General features: G+C 34.7%; 1 protein-coding gene across 2 annotated transcripts in view; it reads left to right on the forward strand.

Annotated features, from left to right (window-relative positions):
- Positions 1-17477, forward strand: part of LRP1B (LDL receptor related protein 1B) — a 627450-nt gene that overhangs the window by 459123 nt on the left and 150850 nt on the right. For both annotated transcript variants that reach the window (XM_077784902.2, XM_085584138.1), the window contains exons 30-35: positions 1717-1891; positions 2185-2279; positions 5797-5946; positions 13931-14071; positions 14827-14952; positions 15978-16109. In XM_077784902.2, coding sequence (XP_077641028.2) covers positions 1717-1891; positions 2185-2279; positions 5797-5946; positions 13931-14071; positions 14827-14952; positions 15978-16109 — 819 coding nt within the window. The remainder of the gene's footprint in view (positions 1-1716; positions 1892-2184; positions 2280-5796; positions 5947-13930; positions 14072-14826; positions 14953-15977; positions 16110-17477) is intronic.

Raw genomic sequence — 17477 nt, forward strand, 5'->3', positions numbered from 1 at the left:
CTTTATTAACTATCAGATATGTTTTTCAGTCCCAGTAAAGAGAACAAGGTTTAGAATGCCTCCTAGAGATCTTTATATTAGGAATTCAGGTGCCCAACAGAGGGACTTGTTGCTGGCATTTTTTTCAAAAAGTAGTAGAATAAAAGTGTTGTTTATTATCAAAAAACCACTGAACTTGTCAAGGAACTTAATGAAATCAAAAGAAATATTATATTTTTTCATATTCCTTTTATTATGGTAGCTTCTGTTGTAGAGTTTTCTGTGGCTTGGTTTGTTTTGTTTTGATTTACTTTTTGTTCCAGGTGTAACATTTGTAAAATAAGTTTGAGAAAATTACAATGTTCTGGCACATCAAAACATTGTAAAGACTATTTATTATGTGTAAACTATCTCATTTGCTTACAGTTATATTTTTATACTTCTTATAAGAACATAAGAAACTTTGTAAGAATGTCCTGGTGGGATTCTCGTTGGCTGAAGTCTTATGCCAGTGCCACAAAGATGCCAAGTCATACTTTAATCTTTTTAAGAGTCTAAAATTATTATTTTCTAGATCCTACAAGAAAAAAAAAAAAAAAAAAAAAACAAGAAAACAACAAAACAAAAAATTCAGAAGGGCAGGGGAGAGCAATTTAAAATGGGTCAAGGACTGTGTGTTTGGTGTCCTTCACTGCATTCTATGAGGTTGGCAGACTTCCTAATGCCCAATCACTGCTCAGCCTTTTGGACCTGCAAACCAGTCCTCAGCCACTTCCATGTCAGTTTGTCAAGGGCAATAATCCTGTCAGGGCAAATTACCATGTTGAGTTGACAGGAGATGTGTATAAATGATGAATTATAATGAATCACTGAATCACCCTTGGCCTGCTTCCTTCTCCACAAAGGTGCCAACCAGTATTAACCCAGGGCAGAGGGGTGTGTTGGGACCTAGAGATGGAGCAGTGACTTTACACCCAGTATTTCAGGCAGATTTTAACACAGATTGACATTTCTTTACATACCTTGCTAAGGAAGATCATCATTCTGGTGCTGTGACCCTCAGCCCCCCACAGCTGCTCCTTCATGGGGAAGGGAATCAGAAGGGTAAAAGTGAACAAAGTCTTGTGTATCTTATAAAAAACAACAACTTAATATGAGAAGTAGAAGCTGTGAATACCAGGAAAACAAAATAAAGAATGCTTCCCATTGGCTGACAGATGTTTTGTCATATCGAAGAAGGCTCCTGCCTTTATTCCTTTTTTACTTTTGAAGCCTTCAAGAGTAAAACCAGTAAACCTCCCCAGTGACACGAGTACTCAAGAGCTACAGGACTATGCTATAGACCAGTGCTTTTAATCCAGATCCTCTGTACTGAGCCTTTGTGGAGCTGAAGAAGGAAGGAGGCTTTTAAATTTCAGCATAGCATTGTTTTAGAATGCCACTGAGCAGTAAATGCTTTCTGAAGTAGAAAAACATAATGCAGAAGTTCAGCATCTCTGATTAATTTTTTGGGACAATAGGTTTCATGCTGTGAATATTCAGTGAGTTTTTAATGTTCTTAGTGTATCAGGCACAGGAAGAAAAATTAAAATTATTAGTTCTTGCCAACTAGTTAATAAATCCATCTGAACAGAATATTACACAATATTGTTAACAAACTGTAGAATATTTTTTTTAACCCTAACACTGACAACAATCTAGAAAGGTAATCAAACAACCTGCTTTCTCTTTTTGCAGATATTCAGAGTATCAGAGGTCTTGCAGTGGATTGGATATCCCGTAATTTATATTGGATTAGCTCAGAATTTGATGAAACACAAATTAATGTGGCTCATTTGGATGGTTCCTTGAAAACCTCAATCATCCATGGAATTGACAAACCCCAGTGTCTTGCAGTTCACCCAGTAAAAGGGTAAGGTATCCATGGCTGTGATAAACAAATTGCACTAAAGCTCATTAGAAGGTGGCTCTTCATTTATATTTTGTTTGGCCATTCTGCTTTCTTTCCAACCTAAAAGCATGAATTTTAAAAATTTTACTGAAAATATCTTGACTGAATGCTTCCTTTAGAAAGCTGCTGATTAAATCATGTGGCTATTAGTTGTGCACTTTGTCTCCTAAACTGGTGAATGTTTTCACTGCTGACTCATTAGAAACACTGTGTGCACAAAGCAATATTGTAAATATGTAAATTCTCTTCTTCAGGAAGCTGTACTGGACGGATGGCAACACAATCAACATGGCAAACATGGATGGCAGCAACAGCAAAATACTCTTTCAGAATCAAAAAGATCCTGTTGGTAAATACCTTTTTTCCTGTTTCTTTTTTAACGGAGAGTGATTTGTTATGGACATTATCTTGAATTTCTATTTAAATGTACAATGATTTTTTTCATTTACAGTGATAAGAACAGACATAAAGATATGAAAAACACTCGTGTTACTGTTGTGTTTCACAATTTAAGCTGTTTTTGGCCTGTTCTAACTGAAATCCACTGATTTGGTGGAGTATTATTGACTTATAGGACTATAGTAGACTGAAGGAGAGCCCATCCCTATTTCCCCATATTTCTATCATGGTTACAAAAATGTGGAGGTCACGGTTTGAATAAGTCATGGGATATATGTGAGAGGATGCTTTGAGTACAAATGTGGATCCTTCCTCACCAGATTCTCAGCTGCATAATCAAAATATAAACTGGCCTTCACCTTTTCACACAGAGAAAAAAGCCATAGTTTAAGCATGCATTTCATATTATGACAGCCTCAGTTTTAGCATTTGGGGATTCACATAGCTGATGATAAATTATTGCATTAAAAAAAAAAAAAGGAAAAAAGCTCTTTCTATGTGTATTTTTTGGTTTTATTCAAGTCTCTTTTGGTAGATAATTTCATTCTTTAGAGACTTAAAGTAGTTATGTCAATTGTTGCTGCCTTGTTAATGGACCACCAATAAAGTGATTTTAAAACATTTATTTTTTTACAACGAAATGCAAGCAAGTGAAGTGAAAGTGATTTAAGAATTCAATAAATTTGGCATAAGAGCAACATTACATGCATTTTACACCCTAAAGTCAATTAATTTTGTGTAAATTACTTGGTAACTGTTTTATTGTTGATAAGATTATCTGTCTATCCACTTGAAGAGAAAATTACCTATTTTACATTTTTATCTAGAGAGAAAAGAGTGGCAAATCCACTAATTTTAAGGTGAAGAACAAGCACTTTTAAGACCATTAGAACAATATTAAGGACAGCTGTGTGCAAAACTTTGCTCTGAATATTTTGTGATCGGAGGTCTCAAGGTCCTAAATTGCAATGCTTAGGGTTTCCAGTATCAAACTGAATTAAAATATATGCAAATTGCCAGTTTCGATGGTTTAAATGTTTTTTTACCATTAACATAAGACAGTCCCATGCTAAGAACAACAAAACCCTTCTAAAGATTTAGTAAAACCTTAATTTAATATTTCATTTGTGCACTGAGAAAACTGTCTTTTTCTGTAAGTGAAGCTCCAGTTCATGCAGTGCTAATTTTGAATGTTTGGGGAGTTCGCAGATAGATTGCTGAAAAAGACAAATATCCATTTTATTAGAGCTGGATATTCTGGTAACTGATGGGATGTTTAATTCTCTTGATGCAAAATTTCAGAATTTGAAAAATAAGGGAATTTTCCAATCTGTGACCTGAATTAAAATGATGGATTTAATTTTACTTTTTGAGTTCCATCAAAACAAGGAGAAAATTTTTCAATTACAGTATTTTCTATTACCAAGAGTATTTTTAGTTTGGAAATTTTGGGAACTGATAGTTTTAGGAAGATAGATGGTGTCATTTATGTTTATCTTAACTGGTACAAACTACTTATGGTTTGCTGGTCCATTCTGCAGTTCTAAAAGTTTCCAGTGCTAACACATATATTTGTTGATATAGAAACTGGCCATTGTAGTGCCAGCAATCTGTATTCTTAGGAATTCAGAATTCATGCTTAATTTTGTACTTTGTTGGGCAAATCATTTGCTCGTTTGAATTCCCTGAGAGCAATATTGTCCAATCCTGATGCTCAGATTTACTTTAGCTGCTCATAAAGTTCAAGCCAGTCACCTACACTTGAACTCATCATGAATATTGCTGATGCTTAATAATAAACCACTTGTTTTCATTGGTAAAACAGGGCAATTCCTGAAAAAAATCGAATTCAACCTGCTCTGCCTACTTTAGAAATAATGTGGTTTTGCAAAGGTTGGTAATAGGTGGAAAGTATTTTGGGGAGAACAATGAGCTAGACTTGTGTAGAAGGAGACAGGAATTTTTTCATGGCAGTTGCTGCTGTGTAGTTGGAGTGCCTGTGTGAAGAAACAGCAGCTGGATATTTGAAGTATAAAAGCAGACAGGACAGGACAGTAATTGCTGCTGAGCTGGCATTGGCAGTGCCTCACAAACAGATCCCACCCAGGTGCAATCTATGGGCAGGAACTGCGGCAGATCCCAAAGCTGCACATCTCAGAGCAGGGGACACCTTCCTGCTGGTGTATTCCTTGTTAACCCACACTGATATTCCCAGGAAATTCCCTGTGCTGGGAATTCCCTGTGCTGTGCCTGTCTCCAGGATTCCCTGTGCTTGGAGGGAAGCTGGTTGTACAACGTGAGGATGTGACACTGTGAGATGAGACTCCTGAAGGCACTGCTCCACATCCTCTCCCCAGCATCTGATGTTTCCTCCTGGCTGAAACCCTTGCAGAGAGGTGGAAGGAAAGATCAGCCCGTGCAAAGGGACTGGGAAGGTGTTTTTTAGAAGCTCAGAAAGCAGACACTTTTTGGCCTGCCATGTCCAATGTGCATGAAGAAATAGTGACACGATGGCAGCTGTGAGGGCTGCAGCTCACGGCACTGCTCTCCCATCAGGGTTTCCAAAACAGCTTTCCACAGGATGAAAAAGACTATAGTGCAATATCCAGAGCTTGACCCATGCAGTGAAATACACTATTTTTTGGCAACTTGTTGCTGGGTACTTCGCACGGGTTCTGGGAAAGCTGGAGCAGCGAAGCAAATTGTTATGGCGGGTATTGTTATGCCAAGAATATTTCACTGTGGAAAATCTCCTGCTACCACTTTTTGAACATTTTTAAAGGATTACAGAAGTCTGAAATGCATTATCTCCTAGTTCTTTACCCTTACTTTCAGAAAACTCTATACTTTATTCATTTAGGAGCTTATTTTGCAAGTATCTTTATGTTGACAGTTCTCTTGCTTCAAACTCCAAAGAACTGATTATGAGGTCAGTTCACTATGAATCAAAATGAAAAGTAATACTATAAATTTATCAGGAGTTTGGATTAGATTTTGGTATTTCATCACCCTAAGCAGGGAGAGAACAGACTTTTTATAGTTCTGAATCACAAAAAGTACCTTGTTTACCAAGTCTCTGTGTATTCATAATTTTAAAATATAAATGATGGATTCTGGTTTGCATTTACAAGTTGCTAATAACCTTGCTTAGGACCTCAGCGTATTCAAGTAATTCTTCAGTGCCAGATAATGCTCTTTCATCAGTCAGTCATTGATTTTGGTAACTGCTGAAAGAAATAAACGACACTAATCTTTCCAGAAGTCTGATTTTTTTTTTTTTTGTTGGAAATGACCAAGTTCAGTTTTCTCTTATTTTTTTTATACATGTAAGTAGATGAGTGACTAGATAACATAATTGTGCGTGTGTGTATATATTTCTTAAATGTACTTTCATAATGAAAACAGCTTAACAATAAATGTATATAATCCATTAAAGCCACAGTTAAAGTTGAATGCATTAATTACAGGTTTATCAATAGATTATGGGGAGAACAAGCTTTACTGGATCAGTTCAGGAAATGGAACCATAAGTAGATGCAATTTGGATGGTGGTAATCTTGAAATAATTGAATCAATGAAAGAAGAGTTAACAAAAGCCACAGCTTTAACTATTATGGGTAAGTCCAGTGATACTATTTTTTTTAATTATTCAAAGTGAATTAATAATGAAATATAAAAACTTAGGGAAGTTATTGTTGGTTTTATGTAAATAATACATTCACAAGTCAGCCTGTGTTGCCCATGAAAAGTTCTTTATGTTCAGTTGAACAGTTTGCAATCTCTATTACAAGGATATTTCTAAATGTAGACTTGAATATATACATATATATATATATGGAATGAAGGTAACAAATTGATAGCTTATATTTACTACAGTCACATGTAAAAGGGGAAGGAGCTGTCATGCATCCAGAATTATCCGTTATGTGTTTCCTCTTCTCAATTCCTCCTACTTATATCAGAATATTCCTGGTTTGCTGCATTGCCTGGCACTTTGAGAAGACTTTTTGGATTATGAATTGATGATTGAGGATTTGGATTTTCAGCTGTCTGCTCATATTCCATGTATTAAATTGATTGAAAGAAAAAGTATTCTATTTGTTACATTACATAAATATGAGATTTTTAGAATGTTCAAAAACATCAGAAAAATCAAAAGAACAGTAGCATAAGGAAAAATTAAAAAAAAAAATTGGCTAATTGCTGATCACTGAATATTATAAAAATATTTCTTCATTGACTTTTTCTCATATGCACCTTCAGCTCTTGGTTCTTGCTGTAGCTGGGACAGAGTGTAGTAAGAAATTCCAGTTTGAGTCAGAATTTATGCTTATGCTTCTGCTTTTTTAGAGATGATATTAGAGCTTTCCATGTTTCCTACAAATTACTGACCTCTATTCTGGTTCACTTAAAAATCAGTTATATTTATCTTGGATATTAAAAAAAAAAAGTTCAATTGATAAACAAACTTTTGTGGGGATGAGTGAGTTATCAACAGCCAGTTTTTTTATGAAATATTTTTATATTATTAATTTTTATATTTAATATATTTTAAATATCTTAATATTCTCTTATTATTGTTATAATTTTCTTATTTTTACTATTTTATTATTTTTCTGTTATTAAATATTTTATTTGATTGACTAATCAAATAATAATTATGTACATATAGATTGTGTGCCAGTGAAAATGAAACAAGATTTAATGATATTTTTGCACATGGTGTAAATTATGTCATATTTAAAGTGGCAATTACTAAATTTGATTTCTTAAACACCCATTTGGCCAGTACTGAACTCTAAATGCTGTCAGTATCTTTTGGAGGTGTCATGCTTTCATATGTGCATTCCTAAAGACGAGCAGGTTTGGTGTCAGAAGGAATTATGAATGTTCATTTGGACAAATTGTTTTTCATTGATTGGATTGTGACTGTAAGTAGACTGAATAAATGACCCTTACTCTGGGGAGCTGTTGAAAGTCTTTACCAGGAGGTGTAAAGGGTTTTTGTTCATGCTGTCACTGAGCTGGTGGGGCTGTCAGATCTTCCCCTGCCAGTCACAGAAGCTACAACAGTGATGATCCCCCTGGGACAGGAAATAGAGTTTACAGCTGCCATGTAGAGAAGGGTGCATGAAAGTAATTGAATTTTTGCACATCTGGAGATGGAAGAATATCTGCTGTGTAGGTTTTATCACATGTACCTCTAATATTCATAGTTTGGGATGCTTGGTTTTTATGGGCGATGACAATTCTTACTAGTCAAAAATGGTGAACAAAACTTACAAAGAGTTTGGGGCTTTCTGTTTGCTTTGCTTTGGGGTTTTAGAGTCATAGTTGTGCTAAACTGCATCTTGGTGTTGTAGTGGGATTCCCCATAAAAATCTGCTGGAGAAAATGTACAAGCAGATACAATTTTATCACAGTATTGTATGTGCTGATTGAAAAACATGAAAAAAGTTCCTGTATTCATTTCTTCTGTAAGTTTCCATACTGGGGAACATACTGTGGTAATATAAATGGCATTTATTTTCCTAAAGAGTGAGTGGATGTGCATCAGCTTCTTACAAGCAGGCTTTTGTGCATGTAAAGTGGGTCAGAACAGAAAATCCAATGCCATATGAAGCAAGATAATAGAACTCTAACTGATAAATGCTCATAACTAATAATATATAATTAAAGAAGAATGACTAATTTGTTCCAATGAAAGATTTAATGTGATAGTGCATGAAAATGTACTACCCCTGCTGATCTGCTTGTCTACAAGTTTAATCAGAGGTTTTAGCAGGTGAATCACAGTAATTGCAATGTTTATTGCATCATTTTTGCTCCTATTCCTTAATTTTTTTAACTGCTCGTATCTAGAACACGGTAAGCATGATAAAGAATGGATGAAGTATTTCTCCTCTGTGAATATACTGAGATATCTTTTTTTTGTACCATTTGAATTCATCAGTGACTGAAGAGAGAGGTGATACCTATGCCCAAACCCTTAACTGTTTTGTAGAATTTAATTTCTGCTCAGTGCTGGAGAGTTCTGTAATCTTCAACTTTCTTTTGCATTATTCTGTCTTTTTCATTTAGTGTCTTCCCAGCTAAAAACAGTGTTTTGCACAGCTAAATTTCTTTATTGGTACATTTTCTAGTATGATCTTGTCATATTTTTGGGTTATGTTTCCAATGAGCAGAAAAAGGAGTTGGAGTTTGGTATTTTGAAACTCCCTTTGCACAGCTGTGTCCCCAGGTCACAGAGTTGATCACTCGTTGATCACCAGGACCTTTACTGGACTGAGGAGATGAAACAAGGGAACAGTGGAGAGCACCTCAGCAGATGGAGGGCATGGGTAAGGTGGTCTGAGACAGCCCTGGTTGCCATGCACCCATTCCCTGCCAAGGCTAGGTGCACCGGAGGAGAAAAAAATCAGGAATTTTACTACATCAGTGATGTCTCTTCAAACACCTCAGCTGTCAATTTTGAAAATTTCTTTAGCTGTTTGGGAAACATCTTCCCAAGCCATCAATCTCCTTGTGAGAAAGTGTGACCTCAGAGACACCCAAAGAGAATCCCACAGCCTGTGTCAAGAGCTAAGGCCTTCCACCCCATGTCTGGACAGAATTTTGCACAGAAAACACAGATCTGACAGTTCCCAGAGGGTTTTGCTGTATCTTACCCTCCACATTCCAGCAGATTTTTCAGGGATATAAAAAAGGTGACGACTGGGAGAGGCTTGGCCCAACCAAGACTTCTTTAGTTTGCCTTGGTAATCTCTGTACTGTTCTGATAGCTGGAGTTTCTTGATCTTTGATTCTCTTAGTTTCAGTATTGGAAAAGAGAAGCAGTTAGGCACTCCGTGGTTGTGTTCTATGATTTGAACTCAATAGACACTACTAGTGAAGTCAGTATTTGGTTTGCTTTGTAATACAATTTATGGAGTGGTTCAGAGCTTCACCAGCAATGAGGCTTCTCCTTTAGCATGACCCCTCAATCTCCAGATTGTTTTTATTGCTTCCAATTCCTCTATTTCAGCATTGAAGTTCAGCTGTTGGAAACCATTTGGAGGTTATCCCTTCTGTTTCAGATGTTTGCTGTTGTTTAGTCCTTTCCAGTCTCTGTTTAACATTTTCCTGCCATTGCATTCTTTAGTGGAAGCTTATAGAATGTAATAAGACATAAAAAATAATGTTAGCAAACAAGCTGGTGTCAAGGTAACTGTCAGATTTATCCTTGAGGGGAATAGGAACAATATATAATTCACATCTTTCTGAATTTTGGGTCGTTCATTTATTGGTTTTCTACTCAGCAGTGTCAGTCATCTTTCTTTTTCAATATGCTGAGCAAAATTCCTAGTCTTTTGGTGCCTGCTTTTGCTAAATCTTTTTGAGCATGATATAGATGGGATGAAAATAATATTCCATTTGATATGTACAAAATGGCTATTTTTTCCATGCCTTTAAGCATACAAAAAAAAATATTGCTGTTGCCAAGCCATTCTGTATTACAAAAAAAAAAAAAATGCTGTAAATCTATGAAGTCCTACATGCTTTCCTCCTCTTACCACTTTTTCTTTAAATCCATATTCACTCTGTGAGATGTCAGTGCATGCAACATCAGCCATTTTTAATTACTTTATCAGTCAAAACCACACGAATGCTTTGTCTAGTACTTCCAACTGGTTGTGGGAGCAATTATCTTCTGTTACTATGTAAACTTGACATTTTATTTCCTTCAAAGACCTCTGCTGGTTTTCTTAGTAATTTAGAAGTTTATCTGATTAACAGCACCCTGTGCCCTACATAATTTTCAATACCTGCCGCTGGCACAATTTATAAGTTGATAACAAATAGATCCCCTGTTCTGATATTCAGCATGTTCCATGTGAAAGAACCTCTGACTGTCTTATACAGTACAGCAAAATTCTTTTCAACATTAATAAAATACTTGCTATATTTGTCTTAAGGTTTGAGTTTAATTTACCATTCAATATCTGATTTTAGACATTTTCCTGGTAGACATTGTTTTGAGTGGGATCAAATGATAAAGATGTATTTGGAATTCTGCATAAAGTCTCATTTCCTGCTTTCCAAGTTGCATAGTAAATATGGTCCTTGACTGGTATTGAAACTGGTTAGAAATTCTTCTTTGATGTGAGAGCTGTATTTTGGGGTTGGTGAGCAGAGTCATTATTTCACATGATCTGAGTTGCAGAGGAGCTCGCAGCAATAGCTCATGTGTTTCCAAACTGGTGTGTTGTTTCTTGAATGACAAATGACTCTGAATGAGAAACTAGGAAAGTATTGATTGGTTACTGTGAGTCTGTAGCTGAGAAGAAAGGCACACTGAAGGCTTCTGTCAGCAGTTTTGGTGGAGGCATTTGGTTGGATTTTGTATCGTGTCCTCGCAGAAATACAATTTACACAAAACCACAAAATTCAGCTCATGTCTCTACAAAATAGGAATATAATGTAGATTGTATAATGAGGATATAATTTGTTGTGCATTTGGTCTTTTTTAGTATAAAATAGACTAACTCCATGTAGTGAATGATTTTATGTGTAAGTGCTGTTTCTGTTCAAGTTCATAATAAAAAAAACTCAATCAGCAATACAACAAAATCAAATATGCATAATAGCTTTTCAATGGGCATGCAGATATTCGAAGAACATCTTTTGAACAAAAACTTTATATAAATATAGCCATCAAGTTGTATTATAAAGCCATCAAAACAGAAAGTAACAATTATAGTATTTCATTTTAGACAGAAAACATAGGTTAATATTACCAAAATATATCCATGCTCCTGTTTACTTTCATTGTGCATTAGATGATATATTGGTTATTTGATTTTTGTTTCATCCTAAATAAAGTTTCAAAACTGACAAACACCAGAATGCTTTCCTAGTAGCTCAGAAGGCTGTGACTTTGCTAGATGTGTTTGCAAAGTGAAAGGGGCTGCTCAGATCAGGGGACTTCAAACACATACACCTTAATTTTCCAAGTCATCAGTCTTCTAATTGCCATAACACCATTCATTACGTTAGTATTAATACATGAAATATATCTAGGCAATTTGCCCAGTTCTAAGTGCAGTACATAGTTGTCTTCCATAAATACTCAAACCACCATTAATGAAAACTAATGGCCCATCAAAATGTTCATTCAGAGTACTACTTGAAGTCTCCAAAGGACTGTCCACAAACCTAGGGTAGCAATTTTTGGCATTTGAAGTTGCTCTTTCCCAATATGTTACAGTGCTTAATGTTAATTACCCAACAGAATGGAAAAATACAACAACTTTAATATATATTATAACCCTGTTTCAGCAACAAGATTGTAATTAGCGATCAAGCAACATTCTTGTTAGCATAACCAAGCAAATAAATCACTTTAGTTTGATGTTTAAAGGTCCAAAACAGCATTTTTTCTTCCCTAGTGTGTGAAAGCAAGTTGTCTTTACGCTGAAGTGGTTTTTTTGTAAAATCACCTACTATATTTTGAAATTAATATAGAAATAGTTTTTCCTGAATACTAGACATCATAGATGAGTTAGCTGATGACAGAATATCAGTAATGCAGAGACAAATATTCCAAATTTAACTTTGAATTATGGTTAAAAATAGATGTGTAATTGTTTTGTTTTGTTTTTAATTTGCAACTGCAGTGGTTATTGTTGGTCACCTAGCAGTTTCTGAAGAATTCAAACATTTGTTTCTCTAGGTTTTAGGACATAACTGGCAAGTTTTTGGCCAGGTAGTCATAAGAGGTTTGACTTCAATATGTCTGTACTTAAGAATTTTTGTAATGTATTTTTGGGCATTTTGGTGTGGATTTTTAGATTGGTGGGTTTTTTGTATTTTTTATTGTATTTTATTGTATTTTTTACCTTTATTTTAAACTATACTAGGTCAGGATTAGTATGACCTTCCTCATTTAAATCCCCCTACTTTTATTTGTCTCCTTCAAAAATCTGGGCTTATTACCAAAAGGGAGAAATGAAAATGTTTGTGGTGCAGATTATCACTGGTAATTAAACTTCTTGATTAAGTACGTGCCATGTGTTCATCTCTTGGTAAAACAAGTTGGTTATTTCAAATTTTTGTTTCTTTCCTTTCCTAAGGAGACAGGCAGGTCAGCCAAAGACAGGTTTGGGGAGGTTGTTGAAATCATAGCCAAAGTTGAGATTTCTCACAAAATATTAAAGAAATGGTTAAACCATTTAATTACTTGAACTAAAGGATGAAATCACCACAAAACCATGTGTAATTTTCTTTCTTCCTGTACCCCAGTGTTAAAAAGCAACTCATTTTTTATAAATGAGTTTGTATATGTAAAACAGCTAAGTTCATGTCACTATGCACAAAACACCAGTCATCACTTAAATTAGTTAATTTAGTTAAATTAACCAAAATTATTTAATGGCCTTTTCTGATTTTTGGTCACATGGAGGATGTGAAGAATAAAAACTCTTCCTCATATAAACTCTTCCACATACAAACATTTCATTGAAAAAGTTCACCTAACCTTTGGGTCATTATCTAACAGGAAAAAAAAAAACAATTCCAATTCCCAATATTTCATATATGGATTAATTTTAGACTGACTAGTCAATGCATAAAATTATAGGACTTCTTTAAATCTTATCCAAGTTTAAATAGAGAGTTCCATTTGTGTCTCCAAATCTTGATATTTAGAATATTTTTCATTACACAGATTCTGGTCTTGCCATATACTTGTGGAGACTATGCCTTGGATTTTTTCTAGATATTTTATTTTGTGCTCTAACTTTTTACAGTTATCACAGTGGAAATTATTTTTTAGATCTGCGCTTTCTATCACAAATTACCCAGCTGTGTGGCTCTATAAATTTGTTATTTAAATATTAAAACTGCAGGATAGGCAAAAATTCTTTTAGCTGAAAAGAGAATGAAGTGAAGTTAATACACGATATTTGTTGGGAAGGCAGTGTTCCTGAGGTTTAAAGGTTTTCACTTGCAGGGTTTACTTTTGGTTCCTCTACAGTAATTATCTTTTCTGGCTGAAATGAAGAACTCTAAGCCCATCTCATCATTCATCTGTGTGGACTCAAGGAGTGAGGATTCATGACAGGGATAATCAGAAGATTGGATAGAGTCTTCAGCCATTAGTTACTGAAGTTTGAAATCAAAGCTGTTAAATTTGTAATTCTGAAACTTTGGTAGGCTATGCCTGCTTTTCAAATTTTTCAGGCTTTCTTAATAACTGATTATAACTTTTTTTAATAAATTATTTTGTTTAATATTTCAAGCAATTTTGTTTGCTTGTGAAAATGAATTTCTTCCCTAGGGTAACACTAGAATTTCCACATATATATGAAAAATGAGGCATTTTTCTACACAGGTAGCCTTAAATCAGCAGTTGTCTCAGCAAAAGTAAAACTGGTGAAAACTGCTTTCTTGTCTGCAGAATCTTAATAACACAATTCCTTCAGATTTTCTCCATAACCTCTTTAGGTGATTTCCCTTAAAAACTGATCTCAGAATTAACCTCAAAAGCTTTTTCCCACCTTAGGTCTCAACCACATACAGTTTGATAGTGATCCTCCTAATTTCTGAAACTAAATTTTACAGACAAAAAGCTTTGGTGGGCAGACCAGAACTTGGCTCAGATTGGCACCTGTAATAAAAAAGATGGAAGAAACCCAACTGTCCTGCGAAACAAAACTGCAGGAGTTGTTCATATGAAAGTGTATGATAAAGCAGCACAGCAGGGTAAGTCACAGTTGAAGAATGTTTAACCAATTTTTAGAGTGCACAGTATGTTTTTATCTTTTCTCATCTGGTTCTCCCAATGTGAAGAGAATAATAACTTGTAATCAATTAATTCCTTGACTGTCTTAGTGAATTTCAGTTTTTCTTATGAAGGTTCAAATTTCTGAGATGTGTTTTGTTTACTGTGTATAATGCCTATTATAAATATTATTAAAATATATTAATCTATTACTTAAATATTGTAATAATTAGGCAGTTAGGAGCATGGATTTGTGAAATCACTTTGGAGCATGTCTTAAATATACCAAAAATCGCTTGTTCATAACAAGGGTAATATAATATTTGATGAATGAATAAGATATAACCAATGATTTGTTCATGGTCTAGATTAAGATACACTAATGTCAGTGAGATTTCATCATTAACTCAACATAGAATGTTCAGGTTTTTCATATGCTTTTACTTTAAAATAGGCAGATTTTTCAGGAAACAGAATTATTTATGTTCCAAGGGGAAACATAATTTCCCCTAAGAAATTATGGGGTTGAAATTCTGCATGAATATGCAGAAGTTAATGCATGAGTGAAGCATGGAAAGGTATATGAATTGATGAAATCTTTTATGCATATCTCAATTTTTCAAATAGGTTATCTGAACAAAAAAATTGGAAATAATAATAATATACTGACAACAACACTTTTTAGCCAGGGTTGCATTGCTCAAGTTTTGATTTCTCTTCTCCTATCATGCCATAGGCAGCAATTCCTGTCAGTTAAACAATGGGGGATGCTCCCAGCTTTGTTTGCCAACATCAGAAACCACCAGAACTTGTGTGTGCACAGTAGGCTACAACCTCCAAAAAAACCGCATGGCCTGCAAAGGTAAAATGGCTTTAGCATTTAATTTAACCAGCTTGAGGTCCAGGGGAACTTTGCAAAGAGTAAATAAACTTCCTTTAGTCATTTTAGTCATAGTTAAGTAACTATACTTAGTATGCTTGATTGAAGCAGTAACAAAGAAATATCTGTTGTGATAAGGACATAATTAAATTTAGGTTTTCATTAATTTATTTGAATAAATAAATTTCTGTGGTAAATTATTTTTTTTTAATGTGGTCAGAAAAGCAGACCATATGAAACATAATTCATAAATATGTATTCAAGGTTATATAACTTATCATTAAGTTACAGGTTACAAGTATCTGAATGGTTGGGTATCTCATCCTGTTGTATTGCTCTTAATATAAAATAAAATCAATTTTTTTTCCTTGAATCTTTTTATTTTTTAAGTTGGCAGAAGTCAGAACATAGCTCACAGCTCAAGTCTTACCCTTTGCCTCAATAATGAAAAACAACCTTATGGTCAAGGTGTCTTACAGTTTTATAAATTCAGTATTATTTATAACTTTATTAGGATAAAGTAATTCCCTAGAATTACTATATAAGAAGTACTCTACATGGTAGAATTTATTCCTACTTAACAGAAATAGTTGCTTTTGGAATTTGATTAATATAACAGAAGAGTAGACCTTTAAAATGCATCACCAAAACTATTTCTGAATATGTTCAGAAAGCACAGGTGTGCACTGAAAATATTCTTAAATTTCTCATCATTCAAACCAATTTTTTTCTTAAATTTTAATGTTCATTTCTGCTAATTATCTGATTATAAGGTGGCGTTTGACATGGACTGTGATTCCCTTCTCTTGATAGGACCACATTTGTAATTTATATTAGAAATGCACTGTAATGACTCACAGATATCTTTTCAAACAGCTAAAGTTGTCACACTGAAAAACTGTGGAGCACTTGTGGAAAATGTTGTCTAATGTATGTTAGCTCCTCTAATTTTGGTTATTTGGAAAGTTCCCACTTTGCTCTCATTGGCTGCTTTATCTTTCCCTCAGGTATTGAATCATTTCTCATGTACTCTGTTCATGAGGGAATTAGAGGAATTCCTCTTGATCCGAATGATAAAATGGATGCTTTAATGCCTATATCTGGAGCTTCATTTGCTGTGGGCATAGACTTCCATGCAGGTAAATAGAATGTAAAATTTGTTGTATGTATGGTTAAAATTGTAAATTCTTCTCATAATTGAAGTAATCCCATGTTCTCAAGCCTTCTAAGAAGTTACAGCTGTGTTTAAAGGAACTGGAAATGCATCATGTTACAGAGTTAAGCACTACCTTTAATATTTACAGTAAATAGGAAATATTGTGCACATGCTAATTGTTCTGGCAGCAGCAGCTGCTCTCTTTTGTGGAGTCATCATTGAGAACTTGAGTAAGAAACTGGTGGTTTTAGAGAAAGTGTAAATAGGCTTGTTCCTGCTACGACACTTTTTCCATGGAATTTTCTTAGTCCTGGGTGGTGCTGTACCTAGAGGTGGCTTTGACAGCTGAGTGGGGAGTGTTTTCTCCCTGTCCAGCCCAGCTCAGCCACGTTCCTGCAAGGCTCAAGCCAATTCTAGATCTGTCTCTTCCTTCTGGAAGGAGATCTGACTGCCTGAAGAGCAGGAATTTCCACCTGGAGTACACTGTATATACAGAAATAGTTTTTAATTTACACAGATTCACAAATTTCCTATGAAACTAGGAGGGTTTAGCTTTGCATGCATGTGAAAAAAGCTCGGGAAAAATTGCAGATCAGATTCTGAAAGTGATTAGATACATCGCCCAGTGGTGGTTGGATATCATCAAACATGTTAGCAAGTTTTGATTAATTTTTAGAAAATAAATAATTTGTGACCAAGTAGTGACCTGGAAAATATCCTGTCTCTGTATTTTTAACTCATCAGCCTTCCTTCAAGACTCATTTTTTACCCATCAAGTTTACAAAATGGCAGTCTAGAAATAAAATCTTAAGTTCCCTATATTATATAAATACAGACAATAACCTTCTTGCAACATAAAATTATTTTGTCATACTCTGTTGTTTTTATTTTGACATAAATTCTGCCTGGGAATTTGGCATTGAAAGATCCTAATTTTTTTTAAATTGTATGTTAATATTTGTCTTAGTATTGAAATCTGACCTATTTCTGTTGACTCTGTTGGACTACTTCATCACACAAATATCACTAAACTTTTTTTATCATGTTGGAAGTTAAATTTATTACATCTTCACATTTTTCAACCTGCTTCTTTACTGATGCTCTTGCATCTCTGCCTAGCAAAATTTCAAGTTCTCTCAACATTTTACAGCACCCTCATATTTGCATATTTTGCTTTCAATTCAGTGGCAGCTGATGTTCAGAGTTTTTTTCACATCATGGGTATAGCTCAGTTAAAGTCTCTAGATACATAAAAATCACTTTAAAGCCAGTGCCTTTGGGCACACAGCTTAGATGGGAAAGACTCTGTCACAGAGATTTAATCTGTTCCTGGAAAGAGACAGGACAGAGA

The sequence above is a fragment of the Lonchura striata genome, chromosome 7, assembly GCF_050655825.1.
Source record: "Lonchura striata isolate lonStrDom1 chromosome 7, ASM5065582v1, whole genome shotgun sequence".
NCBI lineage: Eukaryota > Metazoa > Chordata > Aves > Passeriformes > Estrildidae > Lonchura > Lonchura striata.